General features: G+C 37.3%; 2 protein-coding genes across 6 annotated transcripts; one reads left to right on the top strand and one right to left on the bottom strand.

Annotated features, from left to right (window-relative positions):
* Positions 1-800: 800 nt before the first annotated feature.
* LOC135587365 (ubiquitin-conjugating enzyme E2 32-like) lies at positions 801-3,497 on the bottom strand. 2 transcript variants are annotated; one of them, XM_065078680.1, is made up of 5 exons: positions 3,129-3,497; positions 2,388-2,498; positions 2,203-2,287; positions 1,490-1,653; positions 801-1,406 (listed from the first exon to the last, which is right to left on the bottom strand). In XM_065078680.1, exons 1-5 carry the CDS (start codon positions 3,237-3,239, stop codon positions 984-986), a joined length of 894 nt encoding a protein of 297 aa, XP_064934752.1. In that variant the 5' UTR covers positions 3,240-3,497; the 3' UTR covers positions 801-983. The 2 variants fall into 2 exon arrangements, with proteins under 2 accessions (XP_064934752.1, XP_064934751.1); XM_065078679.1 differs by having other exon boundaries at positions 2,388-2,519; positions 3,129-3,494.
* Positions 3,498-3,650: 153 nt separating this feature from the next.
* Positions 3,651-8,671, top strand: LOC135587366 (cytochrome c oxidase subunit 5C-like). 4 transcript variants are annotated; one of them, XR_010475851.1, is made up of 3 exons: positions 3,651-3,810; positions 7,084-7,482; positions 8,595-8,671. XR_010475851.1 is itself a non-coding variant. In XM_065078681.1 (2 exons), the coding sequence occupies exon 2, from the start codon at positions 7,115-7,117 to the stop codon at positions 7,307-7,309; it is 195 nt and encodes a 64-aa protein (XP_064934753.1). In that variant the 5' UTR covers positions 3,651-3,810; positions 7,084-7,114; the 3' UTR covers positions 7,310-7,578. The 4 variants fall into 4 exon arrangements, 3 of the variants coding, with proteins under 3 accessions (XP_064934753.1, XP_064934754.1, XP_064934755.1); XM_065078681.1 differs by lacking the exon at positions 8,595-8,671 and having other exon boundaries at positions 7,084-7,578; XM_065078682.1 differs by lacking the exon at positions 8,595-8,671 and having other exon boundaries at positions 3,663-3,789; positions 7,084-7,578.
* Positions 8,672-9,236: the final 565 nt, after the last annotated feature.

Here is a 9,236-nt window from a genome sequence, read left to right as displayed (position 1 = left end):
TTTCTGAAGGCTTTTTTTTTTATACCATTAAGGCTGAAGCAGCTAACATCAATCAGAGAATTTCTGCAGCTGCAGAGATGACCAGAAAAAATATCAACACTCACCACCAGAAAATATTGTTATCAATAATCAAAACATGGTGCATTGTTTTCAAAATTAAGAGCATCAGACTAGAGATGGTCAATGACACTTTTAAGACTCCTCTCACCAGGCAATATGTTATCAAACCATGTTATTAAAAAAATTGCTATGAATAATCAAACCATGGTGTGATTATCTTGAAAATCAATGTCAAGTTCCTCATGCATCAAATCAAGATGATCAATGAAACATTTAAGACTTGTCACCAGGCAATATGTTGCAGAGGCATCGGTAAATTTGCAAACATGGATCAACCAACAAAACTGCACCTTTCAAATTCTAGAAACCATTACTTCTGATGTAGCTTTGTTCCTAGAATGCAGCAACCCTGGTTAACCTGTCTATGTAACTAGAGGGGAAGAGAAACCAAAATGCACTGCTCTGTTAGAGATGTTATATGAATGAACAACCAAGTAATCACTTATCCTGAAGATACAGGCAAAAAATTAGTACATGAAGGCGAAAAAAAAAAGAGATTTCAATGGCTTAGATAAGTAGCACAAGTATCTGTCAGGTGGTTTCCTAAAAAGAAAAGCTTCTTATGAATGAATATTAATATCTAATAAATAAACATATGTTCAGAAATCACGAGGGCATCTGGAGAATCATTCTTATATAAGCATAAACGACTACTTAATACCAATAGTGCGATAGTGATGTAAGTCAATAATATGCTATAGAGCATACATTTTACATTGCAAAAGTACCAGTAGAAAATCATACTGACACAGACTGTGAACAAGAATCAACATTTTACTGTAGTAATCAATGAGCAGACGAGCTTCTCTAACATGTAGATCCAACACAATTTATCTTCAAACCAAACTTCATTTTTTTTTTATTTACAAGCTACCCATATATCCAGCAAATGAATTAGATTTCAAAAACTTCTTCACTAAGAGGAGCAAAATAGCAACCACCAACCAGATGGCAGCCCAAGTGAGAAAACGATCATCCAAGGGCTTCTGAACTCTAGCAGCAGGCCTCTGGTGCAGCTCACGCACCTCGACCGCTGGCAACCTTAAACTTGCTCCAGCACTTATGCCAACTCTTAGTGGCCCTTCAGCTGCATTGACACGAACCTCATGCCCATCTTCTATGGCTCTCTGATCTGATTCCTGGTTTGGAAGATCCTCAGCAGCTGTAATAGCATCCAAATTAGCAGTGACTTGATCTTCAGTTACCAAATTATCTGTAGGTTCAGTGGTTGGAGTTGGTGGAAGTTGAGGCACAGGGGGAGCTTTACTCAGCATGTACTGATGAATCTGGTTCAGCAATACTTTGCACATCAGGCATGTACATCTGATAACTACAACATGATAGAATCTAAAATGGAGGTAAATTGAACCTCATCGATTAACTTTTGTCTCTCTGGGTTGCCATATCTAGGAGCTGCTTCACGGGACTTGATGGCAAGCTCACGCCTCACTTCTTTCTTGTAATCCAAAGAACCCAAAGCTCCATTGGGATTAGTTGACATAAACGCAATTAGGGCAACCAATGCTGTTCGCACTGGAAACAAGATGAAAAAATGTTGTAGCCTTATCAATTACTCTAGATATATTCCACTCATGGAATTTTACATTGATGAAATATTAGACTTACAAAAGGCACATCATATAAGTTATTACAAAAGATCTTGGAACTTTCTATCATAGCAGTACTAATTATGGAATTCAAGCTAACTTATTCCACAAGGAATCAATCTACATATAGCTCTTAAAGTTATGAGTATTGGCCTGCCAAAAATTCTTTTGTCAAAGTAAATGAACTGGAAAGGTTGGAAGTTCCAGAAGCATAATCTAGGAGCTCATATTGTATCAAGCTGCACTTTTTTTTTTGTTAATTCTACACTCATCGGTTACGTGAAAAGACATACACAAAACTCAGATAGCAGACCAGTTAGTGGAAAATGCTAAAAGAGAAATGACATTAGGTATAACTTTGGCATATTGAAAACATATAAACACTGCTAGAGAGGCCACTGGTCCAAAACCAATACCATCAGAAACAAAGAGGGAGAAAAGGACTAGACTAGAACAAGAAGAATAAACCACATACCGCTCCATGATGGTTGCCAATGTTCAGGATGATAATTTGATATGCTTAAGCAGATCTTGGTCTGTGTTTCAAAACGACCATTTGGCTGAATAACAATTCAAATTTAAAGGATCATTGTTAGTAAGATACCAAGAAAACTCTATTTGATGAGTTTTGAAGAATTTGAAAGGAAAATAGGTGATTACGGTCAAAAACATAAAGGAAGGGGGCTTAAGTGGGTATTCAGCAGGCAATTGGATCCGTCCGTGATAGATTCCTCCTTCAAATTCAGTATCCTGAGGCCCTCGAATGGCAAACTGCCACTCGAAAATATTTTCCTGGTTAACATGAGAGATGTCATTTGAAAAGTTGCACCATATGCATTCAGCAGTTATGAAAAAATTTAACTAATGAAACTATACCTTCCTAACGAACATATTTGTTTTCGTTAATTGCTCTAGATGAACATAATAATTCAGATCTTACTGCAGAAAATTCTCAAAAGAATACGCCCCTATTCAACCTTCCAAAGCATATCATATAAAATGTAGAACAATAGATGCAAATATCTATCAAATCAAAACGTGCCAGAAGAGACTTTAATAGACTTGAAACACAAATCCAAAGTAGTCTAAGAACAATGAGAAATTTCTTAAAGGCTTCCCTTCTATAAATATTCAATTTAATTACAACACACCTTAAAACCAATATACCCTAATTTTCAATCCATGCATTGTAGGAAACTAATCCACCTGTCCATCAACCAACGTCGAATTCGGAAACTATGCATCGTCATCTCACCGTCTCCGAACAAGAACCGATTTTCCAAATAAGAAAACCGATTATGACACCCCAAGGGTCGGTTCACAACCCAACGAAAACGAGGATGAATAATCGCACAAAATAATGGGCCGTTGGATCTAGGGTTTTTGGAACATATCGATTACCTCGAGAGGAAGACTCATGAAGTCGTCGGAGGGGTTGGACTGCATCTCCTTCACCTCCTGGAGGATCCGCTTCACCGCCGGGTTCCTCCGGTTGTACCGCTCCTCCGCCATGGCCACAGGCTGTCGATTAGCCCCCGCCGTTACTTTCTCAACCGATGAGCGGGAATCCGATTCCACAACGACAACGAGAAGGGGGAAGACGGGGGCAGAGGCGAGCTATCAACAGAAGGGTAGATAATATTTCCCCCGCCGCTACTTTCTCAACCGTGGAGCGGGAATCAGATTCCACAACGAGAACGAGAACGGGGAAGAAGGGGGCAGAGGCGAGCTTTCGCCAGAAGGGTAGATGATATTCCAAAGCTTCCTTAATTAATTGGATTTAATTAAGAAAATATTATATGGAAGACCACGCGGAATGACGTATTTTCCCATGAGGACCACGTGGAGACAAGCAATCGAGACACGTGTCTTATAGTGCTTCGAAGATTGATTGGTATGTGGCGAGGAAACCACCAACAAACGTTAAAAACGTATCGGGTTTCGTAACGTGGCGTATTTGCACATTTCTGTTATATTCCAAACGGCAACGGGCTTCAAATAAACTCGATCGACGCCTCTTCGCCTGTGGCGGTGTGCGAAACCGATCTCTGGTGCGGCGAAGGTGATATCAGGATCTCACAAGGTTTATCTGTTCCGCCTTTTGCCTTCTTTCGATTTGTGAAATTAAGTTTCAATCAGTAAGGATCTCGATCTGTTGCACCCGCCGCTCGATTGTGTCGTTTGAAGATCTGAGGTGGGTTTGCCCCAATTTGTTCTCCAAATCCTGAGATGGGTAAAACGATTTTTGTTTGGTTTTGTAAAAGCAGATGATGAATTTGTAGATACTGCTGGTTAACGATTTTGTTAGGGATGAAAGATTTACGTTATTGGGTGAATTGGGGTTGACTAACGAACAGTGGCGTTATTGTTGCTGATCTCGCGTTGCACGTTAAAGTTTACAGAATTTCATGAGGATAAATCTCAGGGAGTTAAGCGAGAAAAGGTCTTCTATTGGGTTTGTATGATGGAGGTTTTTATCTTGAATGAAAAAGAATAGAGAATTTTTTTCTTCAATTGAGGGAATTTTTGTGCAGGAGTAGCTCAACTAATTTCAGAGTTTGGTTCAGATAAAATTCTGAAAAAGGGCAGGTATACTGATTAAAAGACCATCTGAAATCCTAAGTTTAGTGGTATAACTTGAAATTAGTCTAAGCTGTACGTGCTGTGATATAATTCTCCAACCTACTTCTCTATTTTGGCTACTTTTAAATGATTGAATCATTTATGCTCTGCGTTCTAATGAGTCGTTTTGGAAAGTTGAAATTTCTTATTGACATTATGCTTGTCATTTGCATGCTACCAGAGGTAGCAGCTTTAACTTTTGGTACTAAATTTGGTGCATAAGAGTGAGAACGTGGTTCATTTTAACTGATGCAGGCATTTGAAAAACTTTATGATTTGGAATTTTTTCTGTTCTTTAAGATAGTCTATACCATATGTTTCCTTTGCACCTGATTTCTTTTTCCACTTCTGTTAATCTATTTGTGTTGTTTTACAGTTCGTTTAGCATTCTTCCTTGGGAATGCATTGTCAACGCTTAACTTCTTCCTTTCACATGATTTTTTTAAAACATATTTTTCTCTTGGGCCTTGGTGCGCTATAAGCAAGATCACTCTTTTGTGACCTGGGTGACTAATGTTTGAGTCACTAAAATGTGTATGTTTTTGGACTAAGACCTTATGAAGGCTTTTATTAGCCTACCCAACAAATGGGCTTCTGTTTCTTTTTATTTTTTGTGTTTTTTAGTTTACCATGTGTTTCCTTTTAAAAAAGAGTGGCTGACAAACTACCCAAGGACTTTACATCTGTCCTCAAAGGTCTGTTATTTATGACAAAGTCATCTATCGGTGGGCCTCATTTCCTCTCTTTCCATCTTCTCTCTTTCTCTTTTTTTCTCTCTTCTCCCTCTCTACTGTTTTCTGTTCCTTTTATCCTCCTCTCCTCCCTTTCTCCTCTCCATCTATTTATCTTCTTGTTCCTGTGGTTGATTAATCAGCTGTTTCAATTCTATTTCGAATCATCCAAAAAAATGCACAGTGAGCTGTCTGTTTTTTTTTTTCACATGTTTTAAAAGCGGAGGGGATCAGGCAACCTTTTAAGCTGAGGCATTTACTCACTTGTTTGTGTCAGGATAATATGCTATAAGTTAGTTGAAATGTTAAATGATCAAAATGAAGTATTGCGACCAAATATGATTTATTCATAGAATGGGTAAAATTAAGCTCCAAAACTTTGTTTAAGTGTTCTTAGATGCCTACAAATGATATGTTTGTTATATCTCAATTACAATGAAAAAGGTTGAAAGCAAACATGTGTGGAGATATTTGAAAGTGTGGGAGTTGGCTGTGATCTGTTGGTTTTCGTTGCTTTTGGGGACAAAAATTGGTGTCCTAAAGCATAGGACTTCAGTCTTATAAATACGATATTTCCTTCTTTTATAAGGTGTCCTATTAGTGAGAGGTTCTAGTATTCAGAAAAGGGACATCTGTGATATCTGCAAATGTAGTTCGAAGAACTTGGTTCAGTTGATTTTTTATGTTAATAGGTGCCATGCAAATTTTCTATAACGTCTAGCTTCATGAATATTATTTGACATGCTTTTACTTTTGAGACATAGTTAATGTGGTTTGGGATTCATGCCCTCTGAGATTCATCAATTCTTCTTTGACACTGAAATCTGAACATGTGAACCAAATTAGATTCATCAATTCTTCCTCGATATCTCTTATCTTGCAAGTCGAATGGCATATTCATCTTTGAAGCTGGGTATGATGATTAATGCAAGAGTCTTACTCAATTTAGCTTTTTCACAGCATGTGAAAATTGAGACAGGATGCTATTTAAAATTCTGAAATTCACATTTCCATTGTTGGTAGTTCTGTCGTAATATGCAAACAGTCACTACCATGTATTATGCTTGCTGTATGAGTATCTCTAATTAGATAGATCCAACACATAACTATGTGATAAGTTTTGTTGGTTGGAGGACATTAAAACAGTTGGACGATATTGGATGAGCAGGATTGGGAGGTCCAGATTAAGAACTTTCTACATTCTTTTTATACTTGTCATATATTACGGGTCATTGAGGGTGGACCCAGTCACTACCATGTATTATGCTTGCTGTATGAGTATCTCTAATTAGATAGATCCAACACATAACTATGTGATAAGTTTTGTTGGTTGGAGGACATTAAAACAGTTGGACGATATTGGATGAGCAGGATTGGGAGGTCCAGATTAAGAACTTTCTACATTCTTTTTATACTTGTCATATATTACGGGTCATTGAGGGTGGGCCTTGGTACAACGGTAAAGATGTTTCTTTGCAATCTGGGAGATCAGGATTTGAGTCATGGAAACAGCCTCTTTAAATATTTAAAGGTAAGGCTATGTGCATTGACCCTTCTCAGACCCTGCATTGGTGGGACCTTTTTATTCTTAAAATATATTGTGGGTCATTGTAGTTTCACAATTTTAGCTTGTCATTGTGTTCTCATTAACACTTTCACATGACCTCTTGATGACCATCTGCTTACTGTTCAACTCTCCTGTACCAATGTGCTAATTTATACTTCTTTTATTGAAAATAAAATTCCCTGTCTTGCTTACATTGGGTGTTCATTTTTACGTTGGGTGTTAATTTTTAACAGGTTAATCTTTACTGGATATTGTCTTTGTTATAAAAGCTAATTTCAAGATACTTGACATTGATATTTTATGTCTTCTATTAGACTTTGCCTAAGTTGAGTAGATCTATCTGTTCTCGGTTTGTTATGCTTCAATTTAGAAAGAAAAAGCAGATTAAGTACAGAGAGTACTTTCTAGTTTGCCTAACACTTATTCTTCTGTCCAGCACATTCTAGTTTGTTGTTTGCTAAAGATAGATGGCTGCTCATAAAATTGCACATGCTACCCTGAAGGGTCCTAGTGTTGTCAAGGAGATCTGCATTGGCCTTACACTGGGATTATTTGCCGGTGGTCTGTGGAAGATGTACCACTGGAATGAGCAGAGGAGAACAAGAGCTTTTTATGACATGCTAGAGAAGGGTGAAATTAGTGTTGTTGTTGCAGAAGAATAATCATCCTAGTCTCATTCCTTCAGATATAAATGGAGACCTGCATTCTCATCCTGGAAGCTCAAGTACATTTTCAGATCAAATTTGCAGCTTTTTACTGCTGGATGCAAAATAAGTTTGGATGATTGTTGAGATCAAATTTGCAGCTTTTTACTGTTTGGATGCAAAACAATGCGGTATGGACTAAATCCTTTTTCCATTTTTTCTTTGTGGTTCTGCCTATCTTTGTTTGATCTTAAATATGAAATAAGTTATCCACACTTTTAGGACAAGACTGTGTTCATCTGCTAGTAATTTTTCCTTGCCATAAAAGAAAGGAGGTGGCAAAACCTTTTTTTAAGTGACTTCATGCTAAACAGTTCCCTGTGCTACTTGTGTTGAAAGGTATCCATGACAAACGATCACTGTACTGCTTGAGGATATAGAAGATGATCATGAATCATGTACTAGTTTAATCATTTCCTTTCTTTAAAACACTTTGAACTTTTACAAATTGCTATGTAGATTGCAAAAAATTAATTCTCTTATAATAATTTTTTATGGGTAGCAATGACAGTTTCTTCGAGGCAAAAAGCATTAATTTGTTGAAGTAATTGTTAGATTTCTTTAGGAATGCTACCTTTCATCTGGATGAATTGGCTCACCAAACTCATCAAGTTCTCCTTTAAAAGATCTTTATGTCTTTTACGCAATTTTCCCCTAAATTTCAACGGGCAGATGTGCTATAAATCGACCAATGTCCATCTTCGATATATGGAAACAAAAAGGGTGAACCTTTGACTAGGCAAATCGAAAAACTGTGGTCTTTTTACATTGTATCGATCCATACGAATCCATCTATTGCTATTGCTGTGTCAGTTATAATAATTTTGGTATCTCTACAACGATACTTTTTATTTACATTATAAAAAGTATAGGAATCAACTTTTTCATATGTTCTTCATACCTATTTGAAATATGCTTTGTAAGGTAGTTTGAATTGAATTTTGAGTGGGTTTTATTATTTTTTAATAAACTAATAATGTTTTTAATAGTTTTCGTAGAGGCACAAAAATTATAATCCTATTTAAAAATATTATAATTAACATAATGAAGTCCTTAAATGATGAAAGTTTTCTTTATATATCGTATCTGAAACATTAAACGACAGAAAAATATAAAAAATAGAACCTTAGAAAAGAAAATAAAATTAATTTTCTAAAAAAATTAGTTAATGTCCTAATTTTCAAAAAATTTCACAGTTTTTTTAATTATGATATTACCTTTACTGACCATTGCCTCCGTCCAGCATCGTCGCATGCGGCCTGCCAAACCCGCCGCTTCGGCCGCAGGTGAGGAGAGCGGGAAGCCGTTCCCTCCGACATCCCCGCCAGGTTGTACCGCGGAACGTGTATTCTACTGCTTTCACGTTAAGTCTTGAAACTTTCAGATCCATTAAAGTAAACCCAGAGTGTATACGGCATGATGGAGACATGAAAACGATGTCTACAATTGCTTTATACTGTGACTGATGGGATTGCTCTTCACAGGCTCTACAAGTTCCCAGCGCTACCAGCGGCTATTGTGGACTTCGATGAAGGTGCATGCATTAACCATCTTAAACAATCCAAGAAGCTAATCTAGGAGATGCTGGTGAGTCAAAATTTGCTATCACTGTTGTAGGGGTTGAAATTGTTCTTCGTGTTCCATTAATATCCTGATACATAGCACCTAGGAAGAAAGGTGCTATGTATCTGAAAGAAACTTCCTGCAGTAGAGTAACGTCTGCAACTATTGACAATGGCACTCGAGATTTGAAGACAGCCATGGGCCACCTATCTTGCGTTATCTAAGACAAATCTATTTCGGATGCTGTGTAGAGGTGAACAAGTCTACACGTCTTCCCTGAGGAGAACCAGGTCTACATGCAAGCTTGAGTGATAGGTCCAAG

This window comes from Musa acuminata, chromosome BXJ1-8 (assembly GCF_036884655.1).
Source record: "Musa acuminata AAA Group cultivar baxijiao chromosome BXJ1-8, Cavendish_Baxijiao_AAA, whole genome shotgun sequence".
NCBI classification, from domain to species: domain Eukaryota; kingdom Viridiplantae; phylum Streptophyta; class Magnoliopsida; order Zingiberales; family Musaceae; genus Musa; species Musa acuminata.
Note: the sequence above shows the minus strand (reverse complement) of the source record. Positions and strands in the feature narration are given on the sequence as shown.

Excerpts from the sequence above, each read along its gene's own strand:
- LOC135587365 (XM_065078679.1), bottom strand. The coding sequence starts at position 3,239 with ATGGCGGAGGAGCGGTACAACCGGAGGAACCCGGCGGTGAAGCGGATC. Across the intron at positions 1,654-2,202 it reads TTGGCAACCATCATGGAGCG|TGCGAACAGCATTGGTTGCC; the intron begins GTATGTGGTTTA and ends TCTTGTTTCCAG. Across the intron at positions 1,407-1,489 it reads GACAAAAGTTAATCGATGAG|ATTCATCAGTACATGCTGAG; the intron begins GTTCAATTTACC and ends TTGCTGAACCAG.
- LOC135587366 (XM_065078681.1), top strand. The coding sequence starts at position 7,115 with ATGGCTGCTCATAAAATTGCACATGCTACCCTGAAGGGTCCTAGTGTT.